Genomic DNA, 23,711 nt, shown 5'->3' with positions numbered 1-23,711 from the left:
AGGCTGGTTCCTGGCGGAAGGAAACAAATTACACACTGTGCTACACATGCCCACACACTCGCACACAAGCGCATACGTGCACGCACACATGTATGCACTTGCGCACAGGCGAGCGGCTCAGCTCGGGTTGAACGGGGTCTCTCTGCTGACCTACTTCTTTACCGTCACTCAGAGGCAAACACTGGGCACACTCGCACTCAACATAAACTCCGCCATAAAGCTGTTCGCATGATGTGAATGTTTAGGATCAAGAGGGGGCTCTAACCTCCCCCCCCCCCCGCCTCGATCGTTCCTGTGGTGAGCAGGCAGCAATGAAAAGAGGCCCCCTTCTGTAGGGTAGAGGTGTTAACAGCCTCAAGCAGCCATCTTGTCTGTTTGTTTGTGTGCGTGACAATAAAAGAACGGGGTACAAAGAAGAAAGATGTCTAGAGATTGTGATCACACTCACGCCTCCGAAACTTTCAGATATCCACCACGAAGGTCGCCATTTTTTTTGCCATTTTGTTCGATCACATCTTCACGTCTCTCCTTAGATCCTCTTGTGACAGCGAGAGATTTCCTTTTCATCACTCCATTCACACTGCTTCCCACCAGAAACGACCTTGGCACGCTTTCTCCGCTGTCTTACTTAAAGCAGTTCATTTCAGAAGCAGAAAATGTTTGCTCACAACAGTTTGCCCTTCTCCGGAATGGTATGGAGCACAAAGCGCTTCAGGCGTTAACAACCTCGCCTTGGCCTCTGTCTGGGCCGCTTGTTGTTTATCTGCAGGTCATCACTGACACCTGAAAGCTGAACTCCAATGCACGTGTTGTAAATGATCTTTCAGCAAATAGTTCAACCTCAAGTCAACTGCCATTCAGCCAAGATAAGTGACTCTTGTGGTCTGTGAATACAGACCAAGGCACTGGCATGCTTTGGCAAACTCTAGCACAAAAGTTTGGCTATTCAGCTCTTTCACCAACAAAGAAACCCACTGAACAGGAGTTAGACTTCATTTTTTTAGGAAGTCCTGGATGGGCACAAGTTGAAGTGTCCCAGGCAGCCCATGTGCAGAGTTCTACGCTCTAAAATTAAGAGATATTAGGGAGGACCCTCTGCACCAGAAGCTAGCTAAATCCAGGAGTTTCAGGTGGTTTCCAGATAGAACTTGATACGTATATGAGCTCTAAATCAATGCAGTGTAACGCTACCATGCAGCTGTGGTGCATTTTTTTTTTTTTATGGCGTTGCGGTTTGCCACCGTCGTGGAGTCATAGCTGGTTGATCTTAACTGTTTGTGCCAAAACACCTGCGGCTAAAACAGGTGAATATGCAAGAGGAAGAGAGGTGCTTCCCAGACACACAAAGGCCTTATCACCTCCAAGCACTGCACACACACACACACACACACACACACACACACACACACACACACACACACACACACACACACACACACACAGAGCACACAACGCAGGGAGCCCAGAGAGGGGGAAGCATGTGCCCATTGTCAGGGGGTCTCATGAGCCCCCCTGCTCTTTCAGTCCTGACAATAGCTGCATTGATAACACCTACCAGCTAGAGAGATACAAAAGGAGAGGGAGAAGGCACAGAAAGGGGACAAAGAGAAATAGAAGGAAAAAGGCATCGCGGCCTGTCAATGGATCCATTCACTTCTTTTGCCACGCAGAACATTTCTCCTCATAAGGAAAACGAAGTGTGAGAGCAACTTTTTTTCTCCTCTCATTAGCAAAAATGATAAACACAATCCGCTCCTGAAAAAAGTGGAGCCACGGCGAGACGAACAGAAGAGAAAAGAACGAGCCAGCAGTGGAGGCAGATGTAACTCGATAACCTCGCATTGGTTATCAAGTCCGCCAGTCATTCAATCAGTCACTCAGTCAGCCGGCTGAGGCGTGAGGTTGAGCGCGCTCAGAATAAACTCCGCCAGTGAGTGACAGCCGCCTTCATAAATCAATCCATTTGACAAGTTATTCATACATCAACACCCTCGTTTATGGAAATCATATGCAAACTCGCTGTCGAGCGCCTGACGCATTTTACAAGGGACTTATCCAATTCTCCCACAAGATCATTTGGTGTTCTTGCAACGCAGAAGAAAAAAAATTATATGGCAAGCTTTTCACTAACGAGGGGAGAGAATGATAAACTGCACTGGCTTGGAGATCTGCAATTTAGACACATCCAGATATTTCCTAGCAGGAAGACGGAATAAAAGATGAAAGTAGCTGACATTGAACTCTATTAGAGCAGCAGAGGAGAAAAATAGATCCTTATGATCCTGCAACCACAGGCACAGCGAAGATTTTCTGGGCCTCACGTCAGCAGCTCACTCCGGGCCTGAAACAATAAATATCTAATCCCTGTCATGTTACAGGGCCCCTGTGCAGCTCGGGGCCCCCTAAATCGATCAGCCCCCCCATATGTTGCCCCTGCCCGTGACACGAGTGAAGGGATTAATCAATGGGATTTAGCGAGCGCTGCGGATGCAATAACAAGACAAGTGAATAAAAGATTTAGAGCTGTGCGAGTGTTTATTTATATGGTTTGTGTGGCAGGATGATTGACAGATACGTTCAGCGTCATGTGGTACTTCTCATGACGTGCACAGTTGTGCACTCACTGGAACATGACGAAGACAAACAGGCAAACTGAGGCAAAGGCTGAGGGGGGTGCGTGTGCGACCAACGGGAGGGATGCTGAGTACACAGCCAGCTTCATTTCCCATGATACCGCCCTGGCCACTAGCTCCTCTCGAAATGATATGCATGAGGCTCATCTGCTCTGTTGAATCCTGCAGACGCTTATTCAGGGTCAACAAGTCTGACCCGAGATTTTTTTAAAAAGCGCTCCAGCGATCACCTCAACAACGTCTCCTATTTTCCGGTAATGATACCACACGGAGGGTTCGGTGTTAACCTTATAAACAAGCCCTTGACTTGTCACGTTTAACTACACTAATTCAATGTAATGCGGTTGCAAACAATTCTCTTGCTCCAGCTCCAACAACGCCGACGATCGGGAGAAATAGAACGTCACATAAGCCGAAGTCGACACAGAGATTAAAAATTCAATATAGGCCAAGTCACTCGATATCACAACAATCATATTTCAGCCGCGCTAATCAAATTCACAAGCGTGACCTCTGGGGTACATTAAATGTGTATATAACATGTGTCATCTCTCAAATGTTTTGCAGGGGAGATATACATCTGCACTGGTAAATACGGCGTAACAAGGTGAGCCGGCAGCAGTCGCTACAACAGATTCGCTCCCCATAAAAATGAGCAGTGGGTAGATTTCAGCGTGCAGCTTGCCAGAACCACGGGAGGGAGACTAAATGATTATGTTACAACAACACGCTCCAGCTCTCCGAAAACAACAATCACGGTCTAGGTAGGATATTGCGGCCGAGTAAAATTAAAGGGGAGTGGGAGCGAGACAGACTGAGGGAGGGAGAGTGGGAGACAGATTTTATGGATATCATCGGGGGCCGTGTATCTGACTGCGAGCACGAGAGCCGAGCAGTTCACTCCGAAATTCATACGTCCTCTCGGTGAGTTGACAGAGGGAGGAGGCGAGAGAGAGATAAGCTTCCCTCTGTGTCCAAGCAGCTATGACAGACTGATCCTGTGCAGAACACGACCCATCAATCAAACTCTGTTTGGGCCTTTTCAGCAAGCCAAAGTTCAAACCCCGAACGACAACACTTCCGCTCGACATAGTGTTGCATCACTGGGGACCAAAGAAAAACTACGCCTGTGCTGTGACCTGCAAAGGGTTAACCGGCAGCAGGCTGAGCCTAATGCAGATTGTCAGGGTGATAAGATCACCAGTTAGGGTGGTGGTTAATGGAAGCCACCACAGCCCACCGCTGACAGTTGACAGGAAAGGCAGGAACAGGGCCTGACCGCGGTCACACCGGTACCCCCTTTCAGACTGCCACAGTGACGTGGGTTCAACCTGCCCCCGCGGTCAACGCCAAACACGAGTCAGTATCTCCTGTGCTTTTATTAGGGAGGACGTTTTCATGTTACAGATGGTTAAAGTACATTTAAGCAAGCTCCAGACTTGTTGCAGCTCAGTTTCTGAACCGCGACGGCCAAAGAAGGACCTGTGACATCAGAGATCAAGATCAGGTCTGTGCACATTCAGGAGACACAAATCCAGCCTGAAAATGCTGAATTTGAATGAAAAAGCGATTTTTCCTTTTCCAAAAAAGCTTTGGCTGGAGACATATCTACATTTGTTTCACACCACCACAGCCCCCATTTTACAGAACAAAACTAAATGATAAGAGCAGTTTTATACTGAAAAACAGGCCTGCGGGCAGAGGTAGAGCTGCAAGAAGCTCTGAGAGCCAGGCTGCCGTTGTATGATATATATAAACTTTTTTCCGTACAATGCGAAATATGTGGGATTAAAAGCACAAAACAAAAGCAGCAAGAGTTCGAGCCGTTCACGCGGTTTGAGCCGAAGATATATTTCCAAACAACATCTAACGCATACTGTGCTTCAAGCTGAAGTACACTCAATCTACAATGCAGCACAACTGCTCATTTACAACTCACCTAGACCTCATAGTGCTACATCCAAAGCCTATTTCTCTGTATTCTGCTGTGTCCAACATCTTAAGCCTTTTTAAAGCCTCTGTTTGTGTGTGTGTGTGTGTGTGTGTTGCTGTATGACTGCAGATTACACTGTAGCGAGAGAACGTTATGAAACAAAGCCAGGGCTTAGGCAAGGGAGTTCCTCTGATTGGGGAGTTGCAGTGCAGGCCCAGGAGTCCGTTCCCTGGCGCAACCGCTGGCACAAAAAAGACAAGAGGCAATTAAGAAATGATTTTCACCTCACAGCTTGGGACAAAAACCCCTCGCACCTCACCCCCACCCCCCCTTTTACCCCACTCACTGCACTGTCGCACACAAAGGCAAAGTCTCCCTGGCCTGAGGGGGCCCGGAGAAAGGGGTGGACGAGACTGACAGAGCAGAATATTGTGTGCACAGGCGACGGAAGGGGCGGTGTAAACCGAGGTGGCGCGGAGAGCGAGTGCAAGAAAGAGGTGAATAATGGTGCAGAGGGGATGAGGAATGAAGGTGATGCATGAGGGGCGATTAGAAGGCATCAGAGGGAGAGACAGAGGGAGAGCGTCGCTGGTAATTGACCTCAAAGGGAGGCTGGACAGGAAGTGAACTAAATGAATTCAGGTCCGAGCACAGAGAGGAAGAGTCGACCTTGCGCCGGCTCAAGCCGCACGAGGGTCGAGGAGGTACTGCTAGCGGGAGAAACGTTTTGTTGGCGCTCCTGCGTTCACGTGGCGAGCCGGCAGTCATCTTTCTTAATGAAACAGCTGATAAATGAGTGGGTGAGAGTTTTTGGGTGCGATGTGGGGTGAACTGACCCTTTGTTGTCGTTTACTTTCAAGTTGCTTGGTGCAAACTAGCGTGCACAAGATGTTCAGACTCTGTGCCACGTAAAGATGTGCAGGCCGCTGCTCTTATATTACAGCTACTGCGCGACAGAAACTAGAAACACATCGGCAGGATAAGCCGTTGCGAACGAACACAATAAAGCAGATCTATACCTGCCGCTGCTCGCTTCTTTCGTCATATTTGCTGGTGCGTTTTGTTAATTGAGCAGTTCCTCCTGTGCATGAATAAGACATATAATGAATTCATGTGTCACCTCTTCACCTCAGGAACGCAGGAATTACACAGAATTACAAACAACTGTCATACGACTGAATGGTATGAGTAATCTGAAATTCCACTCTTGATTTCAGCGACTGAATGGCGGGGGCGTTTTTGTCAAACTGAAAACGACTGTCGATAATGGTAAAATAACTGGTCTACTGTCAGGAAATTGTGAAAGCTTACGAGTTTCTTACGGCGGCAGAAATGCCCTAAATAGACATCACAACAGCTGGGCGATACAAGAAAACTAGATGACTAAAGAGGGAACGAATGTTCTGACTGCCTCTACAAATGATTATAAAAATAAAAGGGGTGTTTCTTTTTTCTTTTTCTCATCAGCTTAGAGGCAACATTTTACTATTTGGAAGAATTTAAAGTCTTAAATGTGAAAGTTTCTCTTTTTCTTAAGAAAAACACACACAGCACACCGTTTGTCCTTAGAATTTCCCTTCTCAACGACGTTTTCTCACTTTCACGGCTAATTCTCTGACTCACATCATCGCAAGACAGATCTAGTGACTTCCCCAGAGATGCAGCCAGGAAGCAGATGCTCCAACAACAACAACAATCAAACTTTGGTCTTCATCTAGTCCCACACCCTCCTGAGCGAGCGCCGAGACAAAGAGGAAAAGATGTCAGCATGTCAGCTTCTATAGAAACCTGAGGGTGTGGTATAAATCCCCCTCCCCAGTCATACATGCCCATCTCACACAAACATATACAAAACAGAGGCGTAGAGAAGACGGTGAAGTGGGTGGGGGGGCTATACTGTCTAGTCACCAGGGTAACTTCCCTCTTGGTGGCTTGCAAATTCTGTTTATCCAGAGTTTGTTTCTGTTCAGTGCAAACCAACACCAGCATTACTCATGACAAATGTGTGAAAGTGAGCGTCAGGCTTGGATTCAACCAGCGGTTTTCTCATTTCCCGTCCACATTCTCAAACAATTCAGTCTAAAAACAGCAAAGGCTTGCGTCAACCTTTGTGCTTTTTCAGGAGCTGCACTTTGTATGGAGCTATTTTGATTTGAGATCGGTACACAGGCCTCGCCTCCGCTGCCGTCACTGTGGATATTCCACTTGAGATGGTGCCTAATTTGATTATTTCTATCCTCTTGGACTTCTTCTCCTTGACGATCACAGGTTGTGATTTCCAGGGCTGGCCCCCCCCCTCCCTCCGGGCCTTGTGATGTTTGATCCATGGCCAGGGGAGGCCGGCCAGACATTCAGCCCAGACTCTGGCGCCCTTCCCTCAGTGTACCATGCACTCTAGCTCCCTGCTGTGAGGCCTGGAGGAAATCACGCAGCCAGGAGAATTATAAAAGCCCTCATCTATTGAGCCGAGGTTAAAAACAGGGGGAACAATACCTTTGACTTGCACTCTGTTTCTCTCCATGGAAAAACTTAAAAAAGCACCTATTGCTCCAGAAAAAAAAGAAAAAAAAATCAATATTAAAAAAAAAAAAAAAAGAAAAATCAATATTCCTGTACTGACTCTCGTCAGTTTGTACTGTTTCTCATACTGCTTTTCATTTATGGGAATAAGAATAAACACAACAGCAAGGACAGCCCCAAAGTGCTTCACAAAACAGAATTACAACAAATGAGCATTTAATATTACAGCAAATATAAACAGTTCACTATAAATAAAAAATGTTAACAGCAATAAATAGACATTAAACACTGAAAATGTGTCAAACTGCTCTTTAAATCGAATTTTTTGCAAAGGCATTACAGCAAGGACAAGATTTACCAAGTACAAAATGACAACCCCAGAGGGCCAGATTATGCGTGTGCATGCATGTTAGCATGTTAGTATGTTAGTGTGTTAGTGTGTGTGCGTATGTGTGTGTCTGGCAGGGTGGTGTTGGAGGGGGTTAATTCACACAGCTGTGTAAGATCAAACTGGAGAGGATTCCAAAGTTTCCTTTGGCAGACCAAATCAAAACAAAACGGGTGGAAGAATGCGAGAGTGGGAGACCGAGAGAAGAGAGCTGCAAAAACCGCCAACAACCTAATCATGTCGCTAAGCAGCCTGAGCTTTCAAGCAAATGATTATCACATGCAAACACGCACACTCGGTAAAATTAAGACTGCGCGAAGAGACAAGGGAACAGATCCTGCCGATCGCGCGGTGGCTCCTCCCCTGCAACTGCGAGGCAATTTCGCAGCTAGGCGAGGAGAAAATACCCCCGCTTCTTCCGTCCTCTCTCTCCAGCACTATCCCACTGAAAGCTCCCGACGCCTCTCTCCTCTCTTTGTAGCTGCGCTGAGTAATAGAGCGAATGAGTTGAGAGGGAGGAGGTGAGAGAGACTGAGTGGAACAGAGAGGGGAAAAAATCCACTCAGTATTCTATTACAAGACAAGATGGGGGGGTAATGTGTTTCTCATGGCGGCTGGAGGATGGGGGTGTAGGACAGACGCAAACAGAATGTGTATATATTGACCTGAGAATCAAATAAACCGTTTATTCTGCCTCTCGCAGCCCTCAACCACCCACCACCACTGCCTCCTCACTCCTCCCGTTTTCTCACATGAGAGCTGACACGGGAACGAGCACATCCGACAACTCAGCAGCCACCCTTCCACCAACCGTGCTTCAGCATTACAGCGCACCCTTGTCCATCCTCCAACTACAGTTTGGCGAGCAGAATTAGTACGAGTGAAGGCCAGACGCAGTTAACACCTTCTCTGCAACCAGTCATTTTCCTCTAAAGCAGTCAAAAAAACACAACACGTACAACCACTCTGCCTCGAATCAATGAGATTAGTATAAAACCCTCTTTGCACCACGCCACCGTCACCACATCTACTTTTTTTTCATCATTCAGCGAGGGCTGAAAAGTAGAGATTAGGCAGCAACAGTGGTCACCCAGCCACTTTGCTCCACTGGCTCATTACTCCCCTGGTTGGGGGATGGATGAGGAGGGGAGGGAGGGGGCTGCCATCCTGAATTAAGGCCTCCCTCGCAAGGGGCCAAATGCTCGGTGAAAAGGGTTGCGTTCGAGAGCGCTTTAACAGAAGGGAGGTCGCCGTTCCACAACTAGCCGTGCATGTTGGAGAGCCACAAATGACTGTCGTGAAAAAGAGGGATAATGATAGTCACATATAAAAAAAAAAGTTATCAGAGGAAAATGCCCTCATGAGAGATTAAATGAGAGCGATTCATCGGCCAAGGCAGCGCTGTGCCAAAGAGGACCTGAATAGAGTGGCCAGTGGCTTGTTGGCAGGAAGAAACAAACTGCTCCGTCATAAAGAGGATGATTCATAGATTGCTGCACTTGGTTGAAGGCTCGTGAGACCGTAACGCAGAACAAGAGCAGTTATGAGTGTACGCTGAACGATAACGCTGACGACACTGCACAAGCAGTCTTCACAGGAAGAACGAACACATTCGGCGTTTTCTTCCTGCAGACAGCTTCCGGATTTGCTAATCTTAGCGGTCGAGACACTTTACGACGTCGCCTACGGAGTCTTACCGGCGTGTATTTGACAGCGAAACCGGTATTCCGGGCAGAAAGAGAGGGAGTAACGGAGGATCGATACCGATACCTCTGCTCTGTTGCTTCATCCCCCCGAGGCTTAATTCACTGGATGTGTAAAGACGACGGTGTCACAATAGGGGATCAGATGGGATTGACCACAGGATGAAAATGTAAGGAGTGTTTATTAAAGCGATGTTGCCAAGATGAAGAGCGGGGAGAGGGCGAGCACAGATCGGTCAAGAGGTTGTCTGAGAGATGTACATAATGGTCATTAGAGGCTAATGCCGGACTAAGCTACAATAGCTTGGTGATTCAAAAACAGATGAAAAACAAGCTAATGCCTCCTACTTGAGCTTACAGGGCTTAAAGGGAAGCCCAGGGCTGAGCTGAAATTTGAACTAGCAACTAAGGCACCTGACGATTTGTGAGATTATTTTGCGGGCTGTTCTAAAAATGCATGTATGACAGTGCTACCAGAAAGACACGGTAAATTTAAATGAACCCTCAGCTGATTCTTTTCTTGTCATTCTGCTCCCGCTGAATGTCCTTCATGGGCCCCCATAAAGCCTGCAAGGCCAAACCAAAGACAAAGCTAAAGTGTTGATTCAGCTTCATAGGGATCCTGAACGGATAAGCTGTGGCAACCACTCACTCATTCACACACAAACACAAGCGCGCACACACACACATGCATGAGTGAGCATGTGTGTTCACATACACACACACACACATACAGAGCCTCTCAGGGCCTGACCAGCTGTCTCACTCCCCCCCCCCATCTCCATCCAAACCCACAGGAGCAGGAGGATATAAATCACTCGGCAGAATGAAGACGCGCACGGAGAGAACGCACATGGTGTACGTGACACACACACACACACACACACACACACACACACACACACACACACACACACACACACACACACACACACACACACACACACACACACACACACACACACACCTGCTTGCATTGGCTGTCCACAACTGCACTGAGTCCAACCGTGCCTTGTGTCCAACTATTGGAGCATATGCTGTAAAACCCACCTACACAGGCCTGTGCACACATTGCTGATGACAGAAACACACACACGCCGTATAACAAAGACGGTCACGCCCGGTTTTATGTCATTACTCTTAAGTATCCTACGCTGCTGATATCCACATGACAGCTTGCAATGTTGGCCTTAAAACCGGTTTATCTCACCTACTGACTGCAGGTGCACACCTACAGACCTTTGCCTGTGTGTGTGTGTGTGTGTGTGTGTGTGTGTGTGCTGGTGCCAGCAAAGAGTCGGAGATTGTGCTCAATGTCAACAGCTGATAAGAGAAAAGGTCATGTTGCATAACAGGAGTTTGTGCCGTGTGTGTGACATAATGCCGTAGAAGACAGACACAGGAGAAGAAGAGGGAGGCGGAGACAGCAAAGGGTAAACAGGGAGCGACTCTGCGTTCACGCCGGAGAAAAGAGCTGAGTGGTGGTGCATTTGGCCGCTGAACATCCATCGCCGGTCCAAATCGAAGCCGGCAGCTCACAGAGCGCCCGTAATGATGCAGTAAACTCTCTGTTGGCAAAGCCGTCTTTATTTAAGGGGAGGAAAAAAAAGGGGGCTCCCTTCTCCTCATTTCAGCACAAACTTAATAAATACATAAATAAATACGGCTGAATTAAAAGAGGCTGGGCTCGCCAACTTCACTCCCAGAAATTTTTCTGGCAGCGCCCGTCGAGTCAGCAGGGGAAGAGACGAGGCCAGAGGGACGCGGGGCTGTGCCTGCAGCGTGGGAAGGACCGCTTCCTCCCTGCTTTAAACGCAGAACTGATGAAGGCAGGGGGGGGACACGTGAACTGAGCCTGTGCTCAACTACCTGACAAATTTTAGTGTTGTCACCAAGACACAAAGAGAGGCTGCAAAACACATCTGGTTATGTGTCGCGTGCTTTCCTGTTTCTTAGAAATGGCGCGAAATGTACAATAAACTTTACATTTTCTCTGCACGGTGTGAATGACACTCAAACTCCTGCTTTGTTTCTGTTGTTTTCCACTGTGTGTAAATTGCTGGCAATCTCCATGAGGACTTTTTATATTCTTGGCAGTGACTTTTATGCCACGCTGATACAGTTTGGCAACGTAATCAAAGTAGTCCCGCTTTGATTTTTCCACACTGGTGAATTAAACTGAACAATAAAGCAGGGTGATGTTACCTTCAAATTAAAAAGCGTTATCCTCTGTTGCCTTTTGTTCAAGGCTCTACTGCCACATCCTGCTGCTATCACGCTCACCGCTTTACATTCTGCATGGGTGTCAATTCATCTTGTCTGACACGATGCTGACAAAATGAACAAGCACATATGGAAAGCACTTTTATCTTTCACCGTAATGCCTTTCACAGGTGGCACGTGGAACGTAACCATAGTGAACGTAGTCAAATAAACAGGCAGTAAAACGTTGCTTTTGCCACAGTACACTTTGGTTTGCCCTGGTAGCCATAGTGACAGGGAGGTTGCAAAGTGAACCCTGCCATGTTGCACACGTGAGGAGAAGGGAGCTTATGAAAGAATAATTTGCATTGAAACATAAGGTTAAATGAAGCGCATTGAGGCTCAGGCACGGTGAAAAAACAACCCGGTGACCCTCTCTCCATGGTCCTACATGAGGCCCACATTTCATTTGGACAGCCCAAGAACGAGAGAGCGAGACAGAGACAGAGAGACAGGGAGATAAAGAGAGGAAAAGGAGGAGAGGAGGGGGAGAGTCTGTGCCTTTGCACTCCCCATTCTGCCCCCGCTCTCTATTTTTGTTTCCTCTTTTTGTGCATGTTCAACGCACACACTCACAGTGCAATGGATTTTCAACTTGGCCCTCATCAGTTGTGCGCCTGATGAAACAAACACTGACAGCCTCTTTACATTTGTAAAGGCCCCTGCAGCAGCTGTGCTTGTCCCACACACACACCATGCGTGCACACAGACACGCACTCACACAACCTTTGAATCAGAGGCCTAGCCCCAGCTGGGGCCTACAGGAAGAGCCGACTCGGCACAAAATGGCCCTGGCTGCACTCTGCCGTGCTCTCCTGCTATTCTCGCTTACACGCGTTCACCAGCGCACACACACACACACAGTATATGTCATGTTTCGTTAGACAGAACAACACTGCCGCACATTAGCGCTTGCTACCTCAGTCGTTGCGCAGCACCTACCCTCAACCACCGGCTTGAAAGGCACCAACAAATTAAGAAAGTAAACCTACAAAAACGCACTTTAAAAGATAATTGTAATGGGAGCAGAGAGAGAAAGAGAGCTCGCTTGTTCCTGCAGTGTCACTCAACCTGACGTCAGTGACGAAGCATCTTCGGGGGGAAAAACTGACGGGGCAGTTTGGCTTTTCTTTTAGGTTCCGTTCACAGTGGCGGCTATCAATTCTAGTAGAAAATTGTAATTGCCTTGTTTGCTTTTATTAGGGGCTTGTCCCCCTTTTTCAATCATTTTATGACTGATGAATTTTAATATCAGCTGCAGATAGTGGGTGTTTGTTGGGCGCAGAGGGTGGGGGTGGAGGGCTAACGACTCACACTCGTGTTTCAGGGGAAATGGTTAAGCCAAGCATGTATAATTGTCTTACGCTAATTAAGGGGAGGGGGGAGGGGTGGATCAGTCAGGGCCAAGAGTCCTGTCTCAAAGCCTGGGAGGAGGGCAGGGGCTCGGAGATCTGGACTCCTCTAGGTTGTTGTCGAAATACACGTTTGTAAGCCTTGTTCGGTCCGGGCCAGACTTTGTGCATTAACTGCAGCTGCTGAAAACACATGACAGATGTGACACACACACACACACACACACACACACACACACGCGCACACACACACACACACAGAAACATGCATCCTGCAGTCGGGCACACAGACAAACCATTTCCTCTGCCCTGATGCTCTAATGAATAGTCAGTTATGAACAGACAAACCTAAAAAAAAACCCATCCAATTTTAGAGAGCATGACACCGCTGACCATGTAGTCTGGCTCAATTTTAAGTGGGGATTTTTGGGTCGGTTAGTCATCAATTCTACGGCACATCCTGTTTCCTCAATCCAGCAGGAGGACTTCACAAAACCTTTGTTTTCTTTGCAAAATTCAACCCACTTTTTCCCCCCACACATGGCAATTTAAGTGTGGTTAAGTCATATGTTAATGCAACTGAATCTGCCTGGTCACTAGAGAGGGAAAGTCAGTGTCATGGTTGCAAGTTGAAAAAGTCAGCTCTGATTGCGACAAAGGACATTGTAGGATGTTGATCGCGTCTTCTGAGCACATTTAGTGCAAGTGTAATACACAAGAGACTGGGCTGCAACAGTAGATTCACTTCATCAGACATTTTAAACATCTGTCTAGCTTCTCTGGGATGTTTCCAATAATAATAATAATAATAATGTTAAGCGCCCACACATTTCAGCACATTGTGTTACCGGCAATGATGATGATGTGGGAGAAACGTGTGCAGCCATAAAGAGACATACAGATGTGTTAGAGGATTTGTTTTCCTCTTTTGTGAGACAATGGATTGGACCACGGGAAGCACCCCCCCTCAAAAAAACTCAATCATATCGTCTTCTGAAATAAATGTTTCTCGGCGCTGCACTCGTTCACACTTTTACCAGAACAGGTACAGTTATGAGACAGAAGTCAGGACATTTAAAAAAGTGAAATGACTATTAGTAGCATAAATACTCAGACTATGATTTAACTGATTGCACATGAAATGCATTTACTTCTTTAAACTTGAGAGAAAGAGAGGGAAAAAATGCCCAGTTGAGCTAGGCTGCATGCAAACATCTACGTATTTGGTCTAATTTTTCGTTTGCTCCTCAAATACCTGTTGCTCAGTTTGGCCTTTTTGCCAGATTTCCTTTCAGCACAAGATCAATGTGACAAAATGTTCTGCTCTGTGTTTGGAGTCACCAAACTGTCTGCAGGAGGTAACACACTTTTTAAAAGACACTCCACGTGTTGTTTGCACGGGGGGAAGGTTGGGGAAAGGGGGGGGGGGGTGTAGCTCTGCTGACTCCAGCTCCAGAGCATTAACAGACATGATATGCCTCGTGCAATTAAACGCAACAATGCGTGCATTCGGCGCGCGACGATCCAAAAATACGTGAAAGAGGTGCAACAAACTTTACAGGCCGGACACGCAGGCCCGGCCGGCATGGAAACACGATACACGGCAACTCAGTCGAGTGATACGCTGAGCCATTCACACTTTACGAGATTAAAAGCCCGTTTCATTCATGACGGGGGACAAACAGGCGTTCACCATCCCGAAGCCTAAACCTAGACCACCGTTGAGGCCGAGCTTTGGCGGAACTCTTCTATTTCGCAGCCCCTTCCCCATAAATTCACCAGTGTTACTTGCAGAAAGAAAATGGTTGCTTCTTGGTATCGCTTCACACATGAGCCTCTGCAATGCGACTGAACACAGCCTCTTGAAAAGGCTGAGCTCGGGCTCAGACGCTGCGCTCAAGCCCCACAGACCGCGTAATGTGCACTTTAATGTGAATTCAGTAGCCGGGAGGACGAACCCAAACGCCTGTAAGCTAATCCCCGGTAGTATAGCAAAAAAAAAAAAGATGGAGTTATCCCTCAACGGGCTGCTGCAATATCTGCTCGCTCACAGAGGTCACACGGAGACCTGCACAACGAGCGAGACCCCGGCGGACTCGTCGTTCACAGGGGGGCTAAGAGCGAGGACAACGCAGAGCGTCCCCGCACCGCAAATTGAGCGGATATGCTAAATCGCATGACCCCCTTTTCCCTCCCGCTCTGCCTTCACTCTTTACAGAGAAAAATTAAAGAGCCACAGCAGTCCGCGAAACATGTCGGTTCGCCAGCCCGACAGCAGCACGCAGCGAGCCCGAGCAGACACAACGCCACCCCGGACGCGAAGCTCCGGCGTGTGACTGCGTCCACACACCAGGTGCGAGGGAGGCTCGGCTTTAAAGCGGAGACTAAACGCTCAGCACGGGACGAAATGGAAGCCGAAAGAGCTGAGCCATGGCCGACAGGCTCGTCTTCACGGCTGTGAATAGGAAGGAACGGGGAGCGAACAAAAGCCCCTTTCTGGAAACACTTTATTAGTTAGTCCTCTGATTTAAAACCCCTTATAGCTTCATCACGTAGCTGAGACGCACCGTGCACCCCCCACCTCCCCAGCTCCCCTCATCGGGCGATAAAACGAGTCAAAATGAGCGAAGCAATCCCCCCCAAAGCAGCCGATGTGCCAATAGCCTAAAACATGTCTGATGTCGAAGAAACGCTGCAACGCAGACACTGAATAAACATTACTGTCTCTTTAAATAAAAAGCATGTAATTTTTAGCACGTTGAGGCAACTTGGAGCCGTTGCCTTTTAAAGGATATTTGACCTAAATAGTGCACAAGCCGCCTGACGGTAACCTTCACAGCCCGTGATGAAAGTTTATGCATTTTCATCGAGCCCAGCCAGGCAAACTTGAATAGGGCGATCGCGTTTGAGAGCACAATTAGGCACAAAAATGTGTTTTTTTTACTCACGTATTTCTTTTGAATGATATTCCTCTTAGGTCTTTCCTTGCTCATTATGCAATCCCCCCAAAAAATGTTTGGCTATAGAGAGAATGGCCACATGAATTTCTTTCTTTGACTCTCGCCTCTCCCGGAGCACCACCAAATGACGATTTAAATCCCCGGCTCCGTCGGAAAAGCTTGCTGGCTTTGCAGAATCCTCCTTCGGCGTTTCCCCTGGAACTATTCGGATATAAATCCCAAAAAATTCACGGGTCGACGACAGACAGAGACGGGCTGAGGCCAAACTCACTCGGGGATAACATAGTCAAAACAAATGCACAACAATAAGTTCCATTCGCCAGAACAGCTCGGCTTCTCGTCTCTGCGCACTCGCTCCCGGCTCTTTTCAAATGCATGAATATGCTGGAGGTGACGGCAACAAGTTACATCTTGTTCGGCGTTGACGATGCGGCGAGAAACGAATAAATAAAATGAAAAAGAAAAGGTTAGGTGTCACGTCTTGACGAGCCTGCGGTCGACGAGACAGCTCTCCAGCGGCACTGCTCTACTGACGGAGAGCAGCTTCTTTCTTCCCCAGCTTCAGCCTCTCAGCCTATCACATCCCGCAGCACGCAGCGGCAACTTCAAACCCTCCGTGAGACGGCCCCAAACGCAAAACGCTGCCAAATGCGCCTTTGGCCTGCTGTTTTACGCACGGCGCGTTTGTGCCGACTGTAATACGCGTCCAGTGGGGATCTCACGCTAACTGGTGCGTTTTCACTGCTGTAATATTGGTTTTTGAGCATTCCTGCTCCTGTGGCCTTTCAGGGAGGGATGAGTGGTCACCAGTAAGTTTACACTTCCCCTGTGCTGCCATAACGTCCACAGTGTGTCTATGGCCTCAACTCAACCAGAAGTGACCTTGCATGTTGTTTTATTTCCTGCTTTGGTCCCTTCGAGAACCATGTGCGTGTTTTTCATGTGCAGTATGTGAGGTGTCTGCAGCAGTTCATAGCACTCGCATTTCAAGATAAAAGAGGAATTGCACAAAAGGTTAGGAGACAAAAAGGAGGAAAAGTTCCCAAATTTGTATGTAAATGGCAGCCCAGCAACCCCCAACCTCCACCCCACCCCCGCAAAGTTAAACATTAAAGAAGAGACTTGCATCTAAAAGATGGGGTGCTTTCAGGAGCACTTCCTGTGAAAAAAACTTTTCACAGGTTTTTGTTGGAATCTAGTATGGGCAGCTTCAGCTCCAGGTGGAGTAGTAAACAGGGCAGAGAGAGTGTAGGTTAGTCATTGTGTTTTGCAAATTTTTTTTTACTTTTTACATATTTTTAGTAGCCAGAATGACAAATTGGTGTAAACTGTTTTGTTACTGGTCCAGTAGATCGCAGCCAAGAAACGAGCTGCAATGGCTGTAACCTAATCTATGGGAGCAAATGCATCCATCAAAGCGCTTTCCACTAAAAGAGCTGGTTTTGGCCACTGGATTCGAGCTAACGTGTCAAAACACAAAAGTCACTCAATGACCCTAACCGGCTAATGGAGGCAGGGCTAGGCCTGTTCTGAGGTAGAATCTTGTTTTTTGTCAAAGGAGTCTGGTGACTTTGAAAAGAGTGATATAACGGCTGCTTCTAGTTAAACAAAAATGATGTTACTCTTTAACAGAAAGGGTTTATCTCTGAAGGGATCATTTCCATAATGTTGTCAGACACTTTTAGTGGGGAAAAAAAACAAGCACTTTTAGTGGACGTACTTTGATGGGCGCATTTGCCCCCGAAGATTACTCTGCAGCCTTTGCATCCTGCTTCTCGGCTGCTGGCTGAGGCGATCTGCTGGACCAATCCCAAAACGTTTTGTACCTATTAGTCATTTAGACAGCAAAATATTAAAAAACAGGGCCCGGGTTTAAAAATACCAGAAATGCCCTTTAAATTCTTCCCTCTGGAGCCCCACAGGAAAACACCCAGGGGTGTTTGCACCCCACTTTGTGAATTCCTGCTCTAAAGTAAACAAGCTCTTACCTGTAAATCTGAGTTTTCCATGTTGATCCTCCGGCTAGGCCACACACCTCCAACCCTCTCTGCTCCAACTTTCTCCCCATGTTTTCACCCAATGGCCAAGAAGGAGAAAACATGATTATGAGGACACATTGTCAGCCTCGTTTACTTTGACCCGACTAAAACGTGCAGCCATAAATTGGTCGGATTAGCCCTCCAGTATCAATGCAACCATTCAGATTACATCAAAAAACTTTTGAGAACATGTGTGTGCATCTGCATATTTGTGCAGGTAATATTCATACTTTTGTGTTATCCACTCTGCTGTGACTGTTAACTGACTGGGTGTCCTCATCCCCCTCACTAGAAGTGGGCTCGCTGTGTCATTATTCTAATATACTGAGTGGGACGGTTGCTCTGTATGACCCCAGGAGGTAGTTAAGAGTGATGTGTGTGAGTGTTTCTGTGAGTGTGTGTGTGTTTCAAATAGACACAGATACAGTTGTAGCCTCGTCTCCTGGATATGACTTTGTAGGGAGCTCTAACTGTAGAATGATGTTTCTTCCTAAACTGTGCAGTATTGGAGCGTTTAACCCAGCGTTAGTCAGCTATCACCTGGATTGGTTTACTAAAAGCTGCACTCGGCCTGTCAGTTTGTTCCCACCACTTTGATCCAGACTAAAATATCTGAACAACTGTTGGATGGATTAGCATCACATTCAGGGTCTCTAGAGGATGAGTCCTGGTGAATTTGATGATCCCCTTACTCTCTAATGCCACCAGGAGGGTGACATTTTTTTATCATTAGTTTAATGTCTCCACAACTGTTGGATTGCAACAAAATATTGCACAGCCGTACATGGAGAGCAGACAATGAATCCTGATGACTTTGGTAAGCTCTTGATTTTCATCTCTAGCGCCACCGGCAGGTCAAAGTTTTCACCTATTCTATGAAATATCTTAACGTCTACTTGATGGATTGACACAATTTTTTGTAAAGGCATTCCTCGCCCCCCAGGGAATGACTGCTACTGGCTTTTCCTCTTGTGCCACCATGACGTTCAAACTTGCGATTTTTCACTGTAATGTCTCGAAAACTGCTGGATGGAGTGCCATCAAGGTTGGTACAGACATTCATGGTCCCTTCAGGATGAACTTTATTAGCCTCGATGATCCTCAGCGCATTATCGTGTCAACATTTTAAGTTGTCCAGTCGGGTTTATGACCAAATACCTGCAAAACGAACAACATCCCAATCGGCATCAGTTGTACTTTGTTTTTGTACAAATTAGCAAACGTTAGCTTGCTAACATACCAACAAAGATGGTGGACACGGTAACATAATACTTTGCCAATATCAGCATCTTAGCATGCTAACATTAACATTTAGCCTTGTCATGCCTTAAGTACAGCCTCACAGAACCAGGAGCGTGGCTGTAGACTGGTCTTATCTGCAGGCACAATTATTTCAGCGTTACTCGTGATTGCGTGCGTCCGACAATTGCACCCACTTTCCGACCTGATTGGCCAGCTGCGCCGAGGTAAGAAAAATGGCCAAGTTTGAGTTTCCAAGTGATTTTACCTGCATGTCTTTGCACAGTGGGAGGAAACCAGTATACATGTGTGATCAAAAAATGTTAAAAGTAGATTCAGCATCTCCGTGAACGCCTCAAAGCTGGACTGCAACCAATCACCAGCATCTGTGCAATCATGCTGATTTCATTATCATTCATGTACCGAGGAAGAGCTATCGATTCCTCTTCTGTGTTTGATGTAGATTTAGCATAACGCACCAAATGATCAAAGCACTGAACTTACCCATGAATGCATGAACAAAGACACCAAATCAATATCTGACGGGTCAATAATTCTAAGCGTGGCTTGCGGATGACATGATATTTATGTAGCCGCCCATTAAGTCACGCTGTATGTAATTTATAAACAGAATACGAAAGAAATATTGAAGGATCAGTAGGAATCCAGAAATTATACAGCATGGATAGATGTGCGAGGATTTAGAGAAGGGATAATAAGTGTGTGATTTAAATAAATGCTGATCATAAGCATGTTTACTGTGAAGTAAAATGAATCCTCATCCCTTATTTTCAGGTAAATCCACATATATATCAGAAAATCTTTGCAGTACTTTTATCCGTGGATAATAATCTTTTAGCCCGCTAATCAATGGTGTCTTGTCCTTTGACAGCGTCAGAGTCAAGCGGGCTATTTTGAGACGAGGCGGTGGAACACACTGCTTTTAGCCCCCATCACCCGGCACTCTCGAGGGGTTTTACCAGGGTCTTCTGCCCTGCTGGTGCTGACATTTAGGCCCACATGAATCAATGAGACAAGCTGTGCAGGGAGGCCTGAATTTTACAGCAGTCCCTCTCACGGTTCACATTTAGTCCTCGCCATGTACAGGCAGAAGGCTTGTGGGCTCTTTGAGACACTTTTAGCCCGATTCCTCCTCATGTAGTCCCTGAAACAAGGCTCGGGACAAGATCTGTTTTCTGTTCTGTCAAAATCCAAATCATGTTGCATCGATTGTCACTACTTCCAGATGTAATATGTCTGCGGCGAAGCAAGTGCATGATGGCCTACTGAAGCTCTAAATCTATTAGATGTTGGTCAAACGCAGGAAAGGATTAGACAACTGATCTGTTTGTACTCAGAAGTCATGCAAGTAAAAGCAGAAGAAAACTGAGAGCGTGTTTGTGTTTTCCGTGTGTGTCCTTGAAGGGACGGCGGGTTTCAGAAGTGTTTGGACAGCCCTGCTCTTGTATAAATGGCAGGGACGTTTACACCAATGGAGTGTGTGTGTGTGTGTGTGTGTGCGCATGTGTCTATATGTGTGTGATGGAGAAGGCCAGGGATTGATTAGAGCTTTCACTCTCAATGTGGTTAATTGCCCAGTGAGGCTTAGCAGACGGTGCTGGCTAGATTGATGTCCGATAGCCAAGAAGAGGGGGAGTCGTGGTGTGTTTGTGTGCGCGATGGAGGGAGGGAGGGAGGGTGGCGGTGGGGGGCTTGATTTACTGGGCAGCACGGAGGGGGCGATGGGGGGGGGGGGGGCAACGAATCCCAAATTAATGTTGAAAGATGGAATGCTTAAATATTGCACACTGTGGAAATAAACCCAAAGGAGTTTCCTTCAAAAGAGTAGGAAAATCAAGCAATTGTAATCACATCTGCTGAAAAGAAAAGGAGATACACTAAAATAAAGAAAGGAGAGCACTCAGCCAGGTCACCTTTTGTTCTTTCCCTCCCGGTAATTAAAGGGTTTGGTTTTTTTTTTAAAGCAAGCGCTGCCTCCCCTTTAAGAAGAAGCTTCCTCTGGGTTCAGCAATGACCTGATGTTTTCATCTCTCCTCAGTTCCCCTGAACTTACTCAATCTTTGACAACAATTCTTTCATTCATGCGATGAATCAAGTTCAAATCATTAATCTATCTCTGCGTTTAAGTAGATATTAGCGTGCTTTTGACAGAATTTCTAGAACACCTCAAACAGAAGAAGCTTTTAATCTTGCAGTCAAAAGTTCCTTGACGCTGAGATGTTTTCATTAACGTTAGCATTGCAGTGGAATAGAATGAAGAAGCGTGGCGTTTGCTCCCTGGCATTTGCAGGATGAATAGTCCTGATCTTTTATTCTTCTGTACTTATCGTCTACAGGGTCATAAAATGATGTTTATTGTTCAATAAGAGGGGCAGGGAGGTATGTGTGGGGAGGGTTGGAATTAACTTGCTGAGCGTGATACTGAGGGACAGCAACAAGCGAGCCTCAGTGCTGGCAGGGGGTGGGGTGGATAAGGAAGCAGTAAAAATCATGGCTTATACAATTCTCTCCTCTTCTCGCAGGCCGTTGAAACTCCAAGTCACACGAGCACATGGGATGTTGAATAGCAGCCTAAAAGAAAGAGAGGAAATGGAAGGAGGAGGAAATGTGCTTGTTTTGAGAATTTTCAACAATTAAAAAGACAGAGTGAGGTTGAATTAAAAATTACATTTAAGAGGAAGTGCAGGAATCTCTGCTCATGTTACACCCTTTTGGGGAAGCTCCTTGGTGCCAGAGGAAGAGGAATCCTTGTCTTATTTTAAGACCTTTATTCTTCATTAACATTTAACTTGACTTTAAAGTTTAACTGTTTGCATGAAGTTTAAGATTAACACGTTTTGCAGCAGGTTTGCCCTGAGGCTGGGTTTTTATCCTGGTTTACGGTTATTTTTGCTAAATTCAGTGTTACGTGCTTGCCCCGGTGCCCATGATGGTAGACAAGCTGGAGGTCATGGTGGCTTTGAATTACTCCTCTGAAATTTGAATCCTATAAGAACTCTCATTAAAGTGAGGTTAACCTTCTCCACAGCCACCCCCCACCCTCTCCCTCTTCGCTGTTCAGGGATTCGCTGAGATCACAAACACAATTTATTTTTCGACAACCCCCCCGACACACACACACACACACACACAGACGCACACCTCCATTTCTGAGGGGACTTGAGAGTCCCCACTCAACTACCGTGGATAATTGGACACCTTCAGCATGAGAAATCCCCTGCAGAAACAAAACCAGCACCATCGGCGTAGACTCGTATCAGGTTTGTCAAATATAAACACAACAGTGAGGGTGAGACGGAGGCAGAGGCTCGGTTGAACCTTAACTACAAGCTAGATTTGAAAAACCCCTTTGGCAGTGGTTCTTTCTGATTCAATTCACACATTGGATACCTCACTTCCTGAGCTGTGGTGTGGCATGACAGGACCAACAGGAGGAATATCCACACCCTCAGGCTCCAGGGTGAAGCTGTCCTCAGGGCATGTAACTAGGATCGGCACAGTCTTCACCGTGCCCTAAGTTGACCCATCTGCAAGATAAATGCAAAACTGCCTGAAGATCAGAGCAGAGGGATGACTCGCCCTTATTTTTGCCCCCAAGGCTGTTGTTGTGTTTCACTAATGAGGCAGAGCTCCCCGAGCTCACCTGGCAACCGCAAGCCTAACCCGGCAAACTGCAGACTTTGAGAACAAACACATGTCTGGTCTGGATGTTATTGTACGCTTTTAAAATGCTTAAACAGTCTCGATGGTGGTCAGGTCACTCACCACATCAAAGTTTTCATGGATTTGTTCCTGTCTTTAAAAGACCCCATTACGCTTCCTGGTGATGTTGCTTCAGTTACGTGAAGGAGAAAGAAAGTCAGGAACATTTTTCCCATGATGTAACACACATAAAAAATAAGAAGATTTCCCATTTAAAAAACAACATTTAACATGACCAAACGTCTATTTTCACGTTTCAATTTGTGCTTCTGTTTTACCTCACATGGAAAATGCTTTGGAAAACCATGAATAAAACTGTTACAAACTGTTCCCAAGCCCATGAGCTAATATCCCTCCTACAATCATAAGTTGAACGACTGTGACTTTCCAGGATGCTCCTTTCATACTCAATCATGACACTGTCACCTGTTACCAATCAACCTGTTTACCTGTAAAATGATCCAAACAGGTGTTTTTGGAACATTTTCACATCTTTCCCAGTCTTTTGTTGATCCTGTCCCAACTTGTTTGAAACATGTTGCTGCATCAAATTCAGAATAAGCAGATATTTACAAAAATCAATGAAGCTGATGAGATGAAACATTAACTATATCGTCTTTGTACTGTTTTCAATTTAGCATATGTCAATTAGCAAGTTATCACATTCTGTTTTAGTTGTGTTTTACACAGCGTCCCAACTTTTTTTGGAATCGGGGTTGCAACAACGTCACCATGTGGTCCTCATTAATGAACGATCTTCCTGCCATCTGTATTTACTCATCCATTTCACTGTAAGTCCAGTTTCCCTGTTCGGTTTAACATCATTCAACACTCGTGTTCCCCTTTCTCACCTCAAACCAGTCTGGACTGGAGTACGGTGGGGATGAGTAGCTAAGCATGAATCACTCATGAGGAACAAGCAGCGCTGTAGCGTTGCCAGGTCCCTTGTGTGTATCTAG

At 46.5% G+C, this 23,711-nt stretch overlaps 1 protein-coding gene across 2 annotated transcripts in view; it reads right to left on the bottom strand.

Annotated features, from left to right (window-relative positions):
- The window catches only part of jarid2b (jumonji, AT rich interactive domain 2b), a 102,990-nt gene extending 86,739 nt beyond the window's left edge, over nt 1–16,251 (bottom strand). For both annotated transcript variants that reach the window (XM_041955720.1, XM_041955721.1), the window contains exon 1: nt 15,740–16,251. In XM_041955720.1, coding sequence (XP_041811654.1) covers nt 15,740–15,784 — 45 coding nt within the window. In that variant the 5' untranslated portion in view covers nt 15,785–16,251. The remainder of the gene's footprint in view (nt 1–15,739) is intronic.
- Between the last annotated feature and the right edge of the window lie 7,460 nt (nt 16,252–23,711).

Source organism: Chelmon rostratus, chromosome 16 (assembly GCF_017976325.1).
Source record: "Chelmon rostratus isolate fCheRos1 chromosome 16, fCheRos1.pri, whole genome shotgun sequence".
Taxonomy (NCBI): domain Eukaryota; kingdom Metazoa; phylum Chordata; class Actinopteri; order Chaetodontiformes; family Chaetodontidae; genus Chelmon; species Chelmon rostratus.
This window is presented reverse-complemented; position numbering and strand designations above follow the sequence as displayed.